Genomic DNA, 14,931 nt, shown 5'->3' with positions numbered 1-14,931 from the left:
CATCCAAAGTATATTATATATGAGACAGAGTGAGAAGGGAGAGAGAAACATCAATGTGGGAAGCATCTATGGGTTGCCTCTTGTAGGTGCCCTGACCGGGGGATCGAACCTGCAACCTATGTATGTGCCCTGACTGGGAATAGAACCTGTAACATTTTGGTGTACAGGACAGTGCTGCAACAATTGAGCAAAGTGGCCAGGGCAAGACCTGTATACATTTTTAACTCCAAATTTTACTTATCAGATAGAGGAGACATTGATTTCACAAATAATATATATTTTAAATATTTTGTTTAATTGTCAAACTGCCTCCTAGAATGGGTGATCTTTCTAAAAGACAAATAAAATCACCTTATTTCCCTGGTTCATTGAATCTTTTAAAGGCTCCCTTGTTTTCAGGATAATGGTTAAACTTTTCAGCTTAGTGTATAAGTCATTTCATGGTCCTCTTCCTCTTCCTCTGGTTTCTCTAGCTTCTTTTTACCCCACTTCCCAGACCATTTCTCATACTTTTAGGGTTTCTCAAATGCCTCATTTTATATCAATTCATGTCCTAGTACTTCTGAATCTCCTTTTCTCAGCGCAGAAATGTCTGCTGCCTGTCCCCATTCCACCAGGCTAACCCTACTTGTCCTTCAGGAGTCAGTTCAGGTCATGTCCAGGCTGTTCCTTTCCCTGCTGTGTGAGACAGTTTGACTTTCATTTCTTCTCCCATAGCATCCTCTGATTACTTACCTAAAAACACTACACATATATTGAACTTTTTTTTAATTGTTGTTAAAGTATAGTTTTCTCCATTTTACTCACCACCCATTCCCCCCAACCCCAGCCATCCCTGCTTCCCACCCTTGATCCTACCCCTACCACCCTTTGGTTTTGTCCATGTGTCCTTTATAGATGCTGGAAAACCCTTTCCCCTTTACCCCCTGGTAAGCTCCCCCACTTTCCCTCTGGTTACTGTCAGTTTGTTCTTAATTTCAATGTCTCTGGTTATATTTTGCCGGATTGTATGTTTTGTTGATTAGGTTCCATTTATGGGTGACATCCTACGGTATTTTTCTTTCATCACCTGCCTTATTTCACTTGGCATAATGCTCTCCAGTTCCATCCATGCCGTCCCAAAGGATAGCAGCTGCTCCTTTCTCTGTGCTGCATAGAATTCCATTGTGTAAATGTACCACAGTATTTTGATCCATTCATTTACTGATGGGCACTTAAGTTGCTTCCAGCACTTGGCTATTGTAAATGGAACTTTTAATTTTTGAATCTTGCCATCTCTTTGAAAGCAAAGCAAATTTTTAAGATATACATTAGTACTTCTGGTGCTTAGCTGTCATACAGGATTTGGGAGAGTATTGAGCCAAGGGTTTAAATTCACCCAGTCCTCCCATTGTTCCATCACACTACAACATAATCTCTTCCATCCTGCTCTTCAGATACGGATCTGGGTAAATTTACTGCTAATCACTGAGGAGAAATACAGGTCGAATAGAGGCAAGCCTGGTAAAACAAATAGTAAAACACAACACTAGACAGAACTTACAAAAGTTTAATACATGTTTAGTCATTCCTTTTTTTTTTACGTAAATGGAAAACACTGTGATTCTGAAAACTAGAAAGTCAAGGATTCTTTCTTAAATGGTTTGGATGAAGTCTCTCCTGGCTTCTATAAGTTGTTTTGTTTGCTTAGGGTGGTCTTCAAGGTACAGCAATTTGTGTGAATCCTAGGCCACTTTAATAGTGTTCCCAGATTTCTGTGGAAATGGCCATTCCAGAGTTTATACATGTGTTCTTGTCATCTTCCTATACACTGGGGTAAAAACATCATAGACGTTGGTCAAAGAAAGCAAACCTCCCATTGCCCCAACCTTCTACCCAACTCACATAAACTAGTTTTTGACAGACACAATCCCACTTGGCTCTCGGTCCAGTGGCATTTCTGAGGAAGGAGTGAACTGTTTCTTCTCCATCTACAGGCGGCACTTTACTTCAGATGCTTTTTGTTCTTAACCTCAACCTTGGTGCTTTATGGTCTGAATAAAGCACATTCCCTAAAGGGTTCAAGATGATTCTACATTCAGGTTAAGCAACTTCTACATTTATTGTTTTAATTTAGCATTAAGATCTTTTCTAAAAATACACTGATTTTGATAAGCTATGTCACTCTTCACTGAGTCTTTCTGATGGCCAAAAATGGGTTTCCCTCGATCCTTCAAAAATACAGGTCTAGAGGTGGAACAAATGAACATGAATGCCTGAACATGTTACTCAAATATATTCAAATAGAAGAAAGATAAGAGTATAAATGCACATTTGCTGAAATCTAGCTAAATGAAAAGGTTTGCTAAAGTGAAATGGCTGATGAATGGCAAATTTTCAAGGAGGGAAGGATACTGAGGACAATGAGACTATTTTTGTGTAAGAACAATAGAGTAAAATACTTGAAAAATGTTCAGAATAAGAGTTAAAAATGTAAATGTATATAATACATGCATTAAATACCTAGTAATAATTAAAATAATGGATGCTTCAAAGTACCATACTATTTAATGGAAACAATAGGCAACTTTATTTTAAACAGCATTCTTAAATTTGCCCATGAAGATAGCAGTAGGTAAACACTGAACAATTTTTATTTTATTAACAAATTAGATTTTTACATAATAAAAATCAGCCATATAATTTTACTTACAAAAACAATAAAAGCCGTTTTTATTTACTATGGAAAATAAGAACTATTTTGATAAATAAAAATATTTAATGAAAACAAAATAAGAATTTTTTTATTTGCTTCATCATCTCTTATTTTCACAAACTATCACCTAGTTTGACAAAAACAAAGATTACTTTGGTATCTTCTGAAATAAGCAATACCTTTTTTTTTTATCCTCATGAGGACATTTTTCCTTTATTTTTTAGAGAGGGAGAGAGAGAGGAAGAGAGATAGAAACATCGATAGATTGCCTCCTGTATGTGCCCAGACAGGGATCAAGTCCATAATCCAGGCATGTGCGTTGACTGGGAATCAAACCAGCAACCATTCAGTTATGAGATGACACTCCAACCAACTGAGCCACACTGGCCCTGGCTGATACAAATGATAAAATTCTTAAGCAAAGACTGAATAAAAAATTATGTTGGGTATTCAATATTTTGAAAGCTGAATAAGTACATAAAACTAATTGGAATTTGTGGTCAGAATAGTTGTCATTTTTCCTCCTTTGTGCATATAAAGAAAATATATTAATAAAAAACAGCCAATAAAAACATTTTAAAATTTGTTACATTCTTATCAACTTTAATAATAATAATAATTTGCCTGCAATTATATAATTCCATTTACTCAGTATTAATACTCTGTCTAGAATTATAATAGAGGTAGGTAGACTGATTTTTATATTCAAACATTTTAAAACGGAGTTTTAAATACCACAGAAGGAATGATATAAAATAGTATTTTTTAATATTTGAGATTTAGTTTACTGTCATATTCAAAATAAATTTCTTTTGATATATAATAAACTGTTGCTTAAAACTAAGTAGGTTGAAATGATTATTTCAAGGGACTATTTAAGTTTTAATTAGTTCAATTAATTTAATTATAGTTTTAACTACTACTAATCTTTAGAAAAAAAGAATACCTATTTTTTAAGTAAGGGTGTTGATTTTTGAAAAATAAAAAAAGGTTGCAGTGATTTAAAAGCACTTATAAATCCCCTCACAACAAAGTACATGAGGTGCTAGTGTGACTGATTGAATAAATGACATTTAGGAATGCAGACTGGGTTAAAGAAAAGTATTTGCATAAAATTTTTAGTTTTTCCATTGGTAAAATATGACATGCCTATGAACAGTGAGTTTTATTTTTTCTCTTACTCTTGTTAGCATCTTATTTTAGAATAGAGCACAACAATGCACGCCCCTCAGGTGTTCTTCTGAACCTGTAATGGCCTCCCCTGAGGACCCCAACCACCTATCTGCCATAAATGGCTTAGCAACAAAAAATATATTTTGAAAATTTCTGTATGTTAGGTTTGAAGCATTCTCTATTAATTTTAAAATAAAATACAATTTTCATTTTGATACCAAAGGGAGATTTTTCTTGAAGAACATGACCACATTTTAAGTTTCTGATTAATATGTCACTTGAAATATAATAACACAACAAATGAACCCTTTCCTAGAAATGAAAGACAGCAGAAAATTTATTTTTCATTCAGTATGTACATGGAAAGAAAATAAACATGAAATGTATAATTTTTAGAATTATAATTATCTAAAAGAAATCTTCCATGGGGAATTCCACGGAAAATATTCCGTGGAGAACTCAATTTATAAACATTCACATTTTTGTAAGATTTACATTAAAGATAACACTACTGTTTTAACTAAATTGTGTATGTGGCAGGGCCCTATTGGGCCCTGCTGGGGACTGGAGTAAATATGTTTTATAACTACTCATCAGTAATTTGGGGGAAAGATGCTTAGTACCTGGCAAAAGTAATTAAGATCATTATTCTTCTGTCACAGATGATTTTCTGGATTTGAGAACAAGGTCTTTAATGGATAGAGAAAGTTCTTGGAGCTCTTTACGAGTAGTAGTGGTGATATCTTCTTGTTCTTTGTCTAATTCATCACTCAAGGAGTCATCTTCCTGCCCAGTCTTCTTATTTTGTTTAACTAAGTGCTTTACAACCAGTCCTTGATACTTCACCAAAAGAGTATGCTGATCCTGTGAAAAGAGAAAGGAGAAGCAAAGTTAACAAACATGACTTAAGTTTTGTGGAACAAAGTAGTATTTGTTCAACCAACATACACTGCAGGTCTTCACTTTACCAATCACTGGCCATGTAAGTAGAAAACTGAATGTAGCAAGGTCCTTGCTTTCAAGGAGTTCACATTTTAGGAGAGACAAAACAGGAATACAGATTATTTTAGCAGTCAATTTAGCTAGGTTCCATCACCAACAATATACTCGAAGTGATATGGCGGTTCAAAGAAGCCACACTTACTTGTAGTGGAGGCATTACTCAGAAGAATTTATGCATGATAAGACTTTTTAAGGGATCCTTGAAGGACAGGTTAAACCTGAATAAGCTGAAATGAAAGACTGGACATTATTATATCTTTTCCAGAAGTTTAATTTTCAAGTTCAGAATATTCTCCACCATGGATCTGATAGGATCCTAAAAGATTCTTGAGCTATACCAAGTTTTTAAAATCAATCTCCTAATTTTCTGTTCACATTTGTGGGAACAAAAGATAATGTTGTTATGTCTTGGTGTCCATGATTCACATCTATCCATTTAAAATATTTGGAATCTAATGCTTTAAAAGTTTCAAGTGCGTTGAAAATGCAATACCTCTGGAATTTTACTATTAAGGAAAGCAATGATCTGTGGGACACATCTTCCAGGGGCATGGAGCATGCTGTGGGTAGAGAACTGGAACAACAGGACTGATGTGAGGTGCAGAATGAGAGCAGGGTCCTCTGTGACTTTCAGCTGCTCAGCCAGTGCTTGTCGATGCTGGAACAGGATCTGCCTAAACAAAAACACACAAATTCTCAACAATTTCAGTTCTTCCCTTCTGTTTTCATTTTTAATTTCTCTAGTTTGGCTCTCTAGTTCCATAATAATTTTAAGGGACCTTTTTAGATATGGGGTATAGATACACATAACCCTAAGTGGCATGGATAAACGAATATACTAGAAAATGAGAGGAAAAAAAACAATATAGCAGGAATACTCAAAGTACTCTCTTTATTTTGAGTTGTAGGGAATCAAACAGAAGAGCATTCATTTAAATAGGTTTCCTATAAAGGTCTCACAGCTAATAAAAAGTTCCCAGATCTGATCAACTATGAGATTAAGGAACTCTGCTACCTTGTCAAGGTGGGTCAGAGAAGGACACTGAAGTATATTAAGACTGAATATGCTCAAAGGTGTACAATCATTTAGACACAACAGTTCTCTAGGCAAGATTCAGATGGTCAAGTTCCAAATTCAGATATAACACATCTAAGAACTCATTAGTAATACAGGTTAATTCAGTGTTACCTTTCCCTTTTTTTGTCTCCCTTTTTCACCATAATATCGCAAGTTTCTGCTGCAGAATCCAGGCAGGAAAGAAAGTCTTCCATGCTCTGAAAGGTATTTAATACCATGATTAATTTTTATAAACAGGTTGCCTAAAGAAAACACAACCATCAATACTGTTCTATAATTTTATACCCTAGATATCTGATATCAATTTTTAAAAAAGGTTATTTTGTCATTGAATTTGAAATTGTGATTTAGGACTTTAAAGAGGGTAAACCGCCCCCAACTTGGTCTCCTCCTTCACTTCCCAAAAAGGTAGCTAAGGGCAGAATACTAGTTTTAGTCTTAGTTTAAAATTATTCTGATAAAAATCTACTCAAAGGTCACAAATTCTAGCTCCAATGTATCTAAATAAAATCAAACTTTACTTACCTTTTCATTCAAGGAAGTATGGAGTTTTGTAAGAACTACTTTAGTTTCTTCTGATAATTTACTTAAAATTTTTTTTCTTACCTATGGGGGAAAAATTCTTTAGGTATTATGATTTTGACAGATGTTAGATATAAGATTAAACAAAATGGAAAAAGTATACTTATTACTATAACAGAATGTTGAATGGAATTTATATTTGTTCTTGAATTTTATATCTCAAACAAGCGACAATACTATGCTGAAAACATTCTCAAATCAGAGAACTAGTCAATCGCCAGTCAGCAAAAGAGGACAGACACAGCCCTACTCCCCCATCTGCCAGCAGTGCAAGAGGAAGATGAGAAGGAGGGGGAGGGCTAATGGGGGAACCAAGCACAAGTGTTCTTTTTGGAGACTCTACTTCTCTTCAGAATTAGTGTAAATATTGAAATGAGATGGTGTGACTAAATGAAGATGATGCAAAGTTATGGAACCCGGCACAAACATTACGGGGCTTGCAACTCAGCAGGAAAAAAGGATGTGACCTACCAATAATTAGGAAAAAATAAAACTGCTGGTTCCCAAGTAATTAAGCATCATTACTTTTCATAGACTGGTTATATGACCAATACTGCTAGCAACCGAATATACACTGTACTAAACGTGACCTAAAAATCTTATCCATTTGTTTCCTAAAATCTTTTCTCTCCCTTCTATTTTCCTTCTAGACTATTTCAGATATGAGTAAATAAAATATGCTCTGATTTTACAACAAAACACATCATGACTGGCAAGGAAATCATGAACATACTTCACTTGTAATGGCTGCAGGGTCGTCGACCGCCATCATTAAATCCGAAGCTAAGAAGTTGAAAATGAGATTAGTGACGTCGGTACAGACTGTCTTTAGCAAGTGTTTGGTAAGAGCGGTCTGTGTATCATCTGAAAAATAATGGTGCTTTATTAAAGTGAATGTCCAAGAAAAATTGTGAGAATCAATGAATGAAAAAAAAGTATTAAGTATACCTGTGAAGAACTTGATCCCTTTTTCAAATAATCTAATATTATTGTACAGATTTGAAAACTCTTCTTGCAAGTCCTTGATTGTGCGCTTTCTGCCCGTTCCAGAAGCTGAAGTTGTTGAAGACACGAATACTGAACGCACTACCTCGAGGTACATTTTATTAAGAGGTCTGTGAACAAAATAAACATGTTTAGTTTATTAAAATGTACTCAGTTTACACAGATACAAAATTCTGATTCCATGGAAATAAGGTTTATGAAGACATTTCTATTTTTTAAAATAAGAGCAATTTGGAGAACAGGTCACAAGAATCTGTCCTTCATTCCAGAAGTTATAACTTAAATAAATTATTTTTCTCAATTTTAAAGTACTCAATTATTGTGCTAAAGACAAAAAAGGTAATTTAATTCAAAAGCTTCAATTCAAATTAAATTCAGAGAAGTTTTTCAAAGTTAATTTGGAGAATAGTAGACTCTAAATCTTTTCCCCATTTTCCATTTATAAAGTACGATAAAACATAATGTATTAAAAAAACCTTTTTATGTTCAACTCAGAAAAGATTATTTAAAGAAATAATGACAAATAATTAGTAACTATTTCAGCTTTTACATATAGAAATATGACTATGTAATGAATTCAGGAATAAAAATATATTCACTTAATTTTAAAAAACTTCGCTAGAAAAAGCTAGATTTCTAAATTCAAAAAGTTAGATGCACTTACCCAATGGGACTACTAATTTGAGAAAAGACTACATTAGTTAGTAATAATGGTCAAGTAAAACACAATTTCTGTGACTTCTGTATAAAAATAAATTTAGCCTGACTCATTTTAAATTAGTGCTAAATTTATTCTCTTTGAAGGCAGTTTGCTACTTGATTTTCTCCCTAAAAGTGTACTGTGCACTTTCTGCCAAATCTAGATAGAAAACGATCCTTTCTCTTTTTCAGATGTTACTTTCATGCTATGGGAGACACTGGCCAGTGACTAGTGCTGGCGGCTTTCTCCCACCTAGGACTGTAAGACCAATGAACAAGGATGCCTCCACACTTTTGCCTTTTATTTCCCACGCAGCCTTGCCCAGAGCATTTAAATGTTTGTTGAAATGCTTCCGTATGCAAACAAAGTCTGGAATTTGGTGACCAGATTAAATTCTAAGTTTTGAAAAAATCCCAAAACACCTAAAATATGTTTTTTATCATCTTGGTGAAAATTCTATTTAGTAACTCACTGAATTTCTATCATCAACCAGAAAAAAAATGTTTTTATACTTGCTTTATCAAGTACTCAGAAAGTTCAGAAATAAACTCCTCAGGGGCCTCTTGTACACGTTTTCTTAGAAAATCTTCAATCTCATCCTGGAACATAAAAGTGATCTCTGGCTTCTTTTTTCCTGTAATAGTAATGAACAATGAGGAAAAAAACCAACAAAACAAATGAGCAACATAAATAAAATTATTTTACATGAACATTTTAATAAGGTGGTAATTCATTTACTGCCTACCACAAAGACTCTGATATTAATTTTTTGTCACGAAAATTGCCCATATAGAATAATAATAACTTACAAAAATACACTTTAAAAAAGGATATATAGTGGCATTTTTTGAATTATATTTTTCTAACTTTATTTAATGACTGTTCTCTACATGTCAATCAGAAAATACTAAAGATAATTTTCCCTGATCTAACATGGATGGGAATCAATAAATTCTCTTTGTTGAACAATGATGGATACTGAGCAGAATTTCCTTCTTTATAAAAATGAATATTACTAAAAATCAAGTCATCCTTGTAATTTACCTAAGATCTTCAGGAATACTCTTTATAATCATGCAAACCACAGTGAATTATAATTAAGCTAAAAATTATCTTTTTGCAAAGGCATAGAATTAAAAGAAATCTCATAATCTTATACCCATAATTTATTTTTGCTCTCACAAAAATAATTCCAAGGAAATTTGTATGTAGCTACTATAATGGAAATAATTGTTAATTGTGGAAATGTCATGCCTACTCAGAAAAGTACAGAATACAGATAAAGAAAGCTAAAAATATTTCTCTTATTATAAAAATATAAAAGTGATTATTTTCAGCTAAATCAATGACTCTAAGATTGAAACCTCAGAAATAAAAATAATATAGCTCAAAAGTCAATTTTCACTATGCATCAAAATATAAGTAGTTGAGATTACAGCTTTCAAATAAATGAGTACCATCCTTTCTTTTTGAGATCTGCTATTCATTCTTGTTTCACACCAAATAATTACTAATTTCTTTGCTTCTTGCAGGCATTTGAAGTTATTAAATTGTATTTCCTTCTAGTGATCTTTCATATTGAGTTAACCCTATATATATTAGCTGAAAACCTAATTACAACCTGATTTCAGAGATTACAACACAACCATATTTCAAAAGCAATGAAATTACATTATTTTTAGGTAGAATGGTTTAGCTATACTTCTACAGCCCCTCTCCATAATCTGTGTCCTAAAGGAGTAACACATGCCCCACTTAATAATTACTTAAGGTTGCAGATAATCAGTTTTTCTTTTTTCCTTTAAGGAATTTAATTATTTATTTATTTAATTATATTTTACTGATGATGATATTACAATTGTCCCAATTTTTCCTCCTTTACCCCCTTCCACCCAGCATCTCCCACTCCCTCAGGTAATCTCCACACCATTGTTCATGTCCATGAGTCCTGTGTGTAAGTTCTTTGGCTACTCCATTTCTTATACCATACTTTACATCTCCATGACTATTCTGTAACTACCTATTTGTACTTCTTAATCCCCTCTTCTCTTCACCCATTTCCCCCGTATTGCCCTTCCCTCTAGCAATCATCAAAGGGTTCTCTGTATCTATGCTTCTATTTCTTTTCTGCTTGTTTGCTTAGTTTTTTAGATTCAATTGTTAATAAATATTTATTTTTGCCATTTTATTGTTTATAGTTTATGTTCTTTTTCTTAAGTAGGTCCCTTTAACATTTCATATAATCACGGTTTGGTGATGATGAACTCCTTTAGCCTTTTCTTGTCTGGGAAGCTCTTTAACTGCCCTTCAATTCTAAATGATAGCTTTGCTGGGTAATCTTGGCTATAGGTTCCCACTTTTCATCATTTTGAACATTTCTTACCATTCCCTTCTAGCCTGCCAAGTTTCTTTGGAAAAATTGATAGTATCATGGGAACTCTCTTGTAGCTAACTGCTTTTTTCTTGCTGCTTTAAGATTCTCTCTTTATCTTAAACCTTTGACATTTTAATTATGATGTGTCTTAGAACGGGCCTCTTTGCATCCATCTTGTTGAGACTCTCTGTAATTCCTGGACTTGTATGTCTATTTCTTTCACCAAATTAGAGAATTCTGCTTTCATTATTTTTTTCAAATAGGCTTCCAATTTCTTCCTCCAGCACCCCTATGATGTAAATGTTGATATGCTTGAAGTTATCCCAGAGGCTCCTTACACTATCCTCATTTTTTTAAAAATTCTTTTTTCTTCTTGCTGTTCCGATTGGTTGTTTTTTTGCTTTCTTATTCCAAATCATTTGATATGATTCTGGCTTTGTCCACTCTACTGTTGATTCCCTGTAAACTGTCTTTTCAATTAGTGCATCCTTCTTTTCTGACTGGATCTTCTTTATGCTGTTGAGGTCCTCACTAAGTTCCTTGAGCATCCTTATAAGTGCTTGGAACTCTGCCATCTGATTGATTGCTTACCCCCATTTTGTTTAGTTCTTTTTGTGGAGTTTTGATCTGTTCTTTCATTTGGGCCTTGTTTCTTTGTCTCATTTTGGCAGTCTCCTGTGTTTGTTTTTATGTATTGGGTAGAGCTGCTATGACTCCATGTCTTGGTAGTGTGGCCTGATGTAGTAGGTATCCCACAGTTGGGTGATAGTGGCATAGCTTCCCCTATCACCCAAGCTGGGCATACTCAAGGTGCACCATTCGTATGGGCTGAGTACACCCTCCTCTTGTAGTTGAGTTTTTATTACTTTTCACAGGTCAATGGGATGTATTTACCCAGGCCAGTCACCTGCAAGACTGGCTGTGACCACTGACCACCAATCTCTGCTCTAGCGGAGGATCAGCTGTGCCAGGGCTCACTCTACAGAGCAGGACTTACTTCAGCAGAGCTCTGGTGCCCACTGAGTCTTCCTCTTGAGTGTGTTGCTTGTGGAGGTGGCTGGGTAGTAGTGCTATGACATGATCTGTAGCTGTTCACTGGGTGCACAGGCTCTAGGGTTTCCTGGGAGGAATAGGCCAAGGCCAGCCACTGCCTGTGTTCTATCTGGGGCCACTTGGCATAAGCTATAATGCTATGTACAGATGGCTGCTACCTGTCCTGGACTTGGGGGTGCCCAAGTGTAGCCAGGCTGTGAACCAAGGCCAGCTGCTATTAATGCAGGGCCTGGGGCCACTTAGCAAAAGATACGGTGCTGTTGAAGCCAGCTGCTGCTTATTTGAGAGGATTTAGGAAAATCTGAAGCATGAGTGAAGACAAGCCATTCCTATGGAAAAGCCACTATTAATAACTTGGGTGGGCCCATAAATTGGGTGGGTCAGAGCCTCAGGAAATCAACAGCGTGGGGCAAACAGTGTGAGCCAGGTTGATGAAGTCTCAAATACGGTGTCTGCCGATCTATGGCTCTGTAGGTGGAGGGCTCAGAAAAGAAACAATGGTTCCTGCCAGCAGTTCTGTTTAAGATGAAGCTGCACCCCAGCTCTCACCATGATGCCAGACACTTCAGTTCCTTCCTATATGTCACTGGCATCTTTCAAGTTGCTACCTCAATGCTGGAGCTCAGGAGTTAGTCTAAGTAAGTCTGTACATGGGCCCTTTAAGAGGTACTGCTTGGGAATCCAAAAGTTTCTTCTACCAACTCAATTCCCACTAGTTTTTACAGCCAGAAGTTAGGGGGACTTCTCTTCTTGGCACTGGAACTCTGGGCTGGGGCTCCTGGTATGGGGCTGGGACCCATCGTTTCTGAGATATCCCTCCTGATTTTTATCTACCACATGTGGTCGTGGTTGTGGGACCAGGCTGTTCCATGTCTCTGCATCTTTGCCTCTACTACCAGTCTGGATGGATGTGGTTTCTTCTTTAATTCTGAAGTTGTAGAATTTCCATTTAGCTTGATTTCTGACTGTTCTGAGTTGCATGGTTCTATAGTTCAGCTGTAGTTTTGAAGTGGTTGAGCAAGGAGGTATAGAATGTTTACCTAGGCCACCATCTTGGAGAGCTCTGAGAAATTTTTTTCTAATATGCACCTTCACTCCTACTCCTACCGCATCTGGGGAGTGGGGAAATCAATTTATCAATGAAAAGTTAAAACCCACATAGGGCAGTCTTACAGTATTTAAAATAAGGGTAGAGCCCTGGCTGGTGTGGCTCACTGGATTGGGCGCTGGCCTATGGACCAAAGGGTAGCAAGTTTGATTCCCAGATCAGGGCACATGCTTGGGTTGTGGGCTGGGTCCCTAGTAGGGGGCATGTGAGAGGCAACCACACATTGATGTTTCTCTCTATCTTCCTCCCTTCCCCTCTGCCTAAAAATAAATAAAATCTTAAAAAAAAAACAAGGGTAGAGCTAGTAGTTTCTATGATTTCCTTTAAGTAATACTGTTTTATGCATGACAAGAACAGTAGCTATTTTTACCTATCTTAGAATACTTCTACTTACCTAGAAGACTGATATTAAGCCACTGTGTTATCACAAGTAGTGGCACATTAATAGCTGAAGTTGTGTCACTTCATATCTACATCTCCTAGCTCTGGCCTCTACATCATGAAATCCATGGAAGAAGTACAGTAAGTGTCTCAAATTATCATTATTTCAATTTTTTTCTCTTTTTGTTGGAGAAAAGGAGGTGTGAGGTATTATACTTTATTTTTTTAAAACAAAGTATCCTAATTTTATTTAGAAAAATAAAGATGTCTCTTGCTAACTTAAAACAACAAACACTAACAAGTACAGAAAAAGAAAGACACATATACTTAAGTGTCCTCCTTAGATAGAAGCAACTAACCAATTAAGTGTTATCATAAAAGTTAAATGTGTATAAAATTAATGTTTTCCACTTCAATTTGCAGAAATACAATTTTCTTAAAATATTATAACTTGTTTTACAAAGCAGTGGGATATAATAATGACTCTGCAAGTTGAAACTCTGCAAAGTCTTCTTTATAAACAATGGGAAAGTTTACAATTTTTCTATCACCTTTTTTTTTATAAAGGCAACTACTTTTTTTTAAGTTTTTTTAAAAAGATTTTATTTATTTTTAGAGAGGGGAAGGGAGGGAGAGAGAGAGAAAGAAACATCAATGTGTGGTTGCCTCTCACATGGCCCCCACTGGGGACGTGGCCCGCAACCCAGGCATGTACCCTGACTGGGAATCCAACCTGCGATGCTTTGGTTTGCAGCCCGCCCTCAATCCACTGAGCTACGCCAGCCAGATCTATCACCTTTTAAAAATATTTGTGAAAACATTAAAAGCTCTTACTGGTGGTTACAAATAGACAGGGAAATGAAAAATAGAACATACTTATAATTTAGTACACTGTAATTTAGCTCATCACAAACATTGAGAATGGAAGTGTTTTATTTCTTTATAAAAACTAATCAAGAATAGTTTGAACTGTGCTTGCCTACTTCTTACCCTGTAATGTACAACACGGGGCAAGTATCCGTTCTATGCTTTGGCAAGTCGTCCTACTCCATTTTTAACTCTACAACATTTTATTCCTTGCCCCTTTAACATTGTGAAACACCTTTGAGAATTCCTTTAATGTCAAGTTTTTTGCCACCTTCACATCCTCAATGACCTTTTCATCCTTTCTGTCGCAGCCACTTTCCTCATTTGCATCAATAAATACACCTTTACGAAGTTCCTCTGGCTGTACAACTAGAGTTCCTTAAGTGGTAGCAATGTCAACATTCCCACTACTTCTTCTATAACTCCATTTATTCTTGATTCATATTTCATTAACATTGTTATCACGTTTTATTTATTTGCTGCACTTTCAACTTTGACAGCCAATTCCCTCTTTTGGTTATCTATTTTTGTAAAATGTCACAGGGATTTATCACTGGGAAACAATGAGGCAACACAACTACATGCTTTGTCTGTGTATAAAGTGAACAAGAGATGCACAGTGATCAATCTGACAAACTGAAATAAGTGATGTGATTGTCATAGATCATGGTGCAGGTCTGCTATTCTGTGCTGATTTGTGGGCTCAGGAGCTAGCAGCAAAGTACTTAGTACTTTATGCATTTACCCAAAGTTAACACACCTTGGTCACTGAAATATGAACCATGTTGTTGGCGACTAATGTCATTTAATTAAATTGTGGTAACTGAAATTCATGCCCACTGAAACTGTGCAAAGCAAGGACTTCCTGTATAAGCATATGCATCTAACTGCGTGCATCTTAAGAAAATGTTAA

The 14,931-nt window shown here is 35.6% G+C and overlaps 1 protein-coding gene across 3 annotated transcripts in view; it reads right to left on the bottom strand.

Annotated features, from left to right (window-relative positions):
* Positions 1–1,583: 1,583 nt before the first annotated feature.
* The window catches only part of UFL1 (UFM1 specific ligase 1), a 34,962-nt gene continuing 21,614 nt past the window's right edge, over positions 1,584–14,931 (bottom strand). The window contains exons 13-21 of one of the 3 annotated variants that reach the window (XR_004902833.1): positions 8,752–8,869; positions 7,479–7,645; positions 7,264–7,394; positions 6,474–6,554; positions 6,060–6,145; positions 5,364–5,544; positions 4,492–4,732; positions 1,885–2,051; positions 1,584–1,754 (exon numbers count right to left, since the gene is read on the bottom strand). Coding sequence is in view for 2 of the 3 variants with exons in the window: in XM_028509111.2 (XP_028364912.1) it covers positions 4,514–4,732; positions 5,364–5,544; positions 6,060–6,145; positions 6,474–6,554; positions 7,264–7,394; positions 7,479–7,645; positions 8,752–8,869 (983 nt within the window). In the remaining variant the exon portion in view is untranslated. Of the gene's footprint in view, positions 1,811–1,884; positions 2,052–3,676; positions 4,733–5,363; positions 5,545–6,059; positions 6,146–6,473; positions 6,555–7,263; positions 7,395–7,478; positions 7,646–8,751; positions 8,870–14,931 lie in introns of those variants that run through there. The other 2 variants (XM_028509111.2, XM_028509110.2) reach the window with 2 other exon arrangements.

This window comes from Phyllostomus discolor, chromosome 4 (genome assembly GCF_004126475.2).
Source record: "Phyllostomus discolor isolate MPI-MPIP mPhyDis1 chromosome 4, mPhyDis1.pri.v3, whole genome shotgun sequence".
NCBI lineage: Eukaryota > Metazoa > Chordata > Mammalia > Chiroptera > Phyllostomidae > Phyllostomus > Phyllostomus discolor.
The sequence above is the reverse complement of the archived record's forward strand: the minus strand, read 5'-3'. Positions and strand labels throughout refer to the sequence as shown.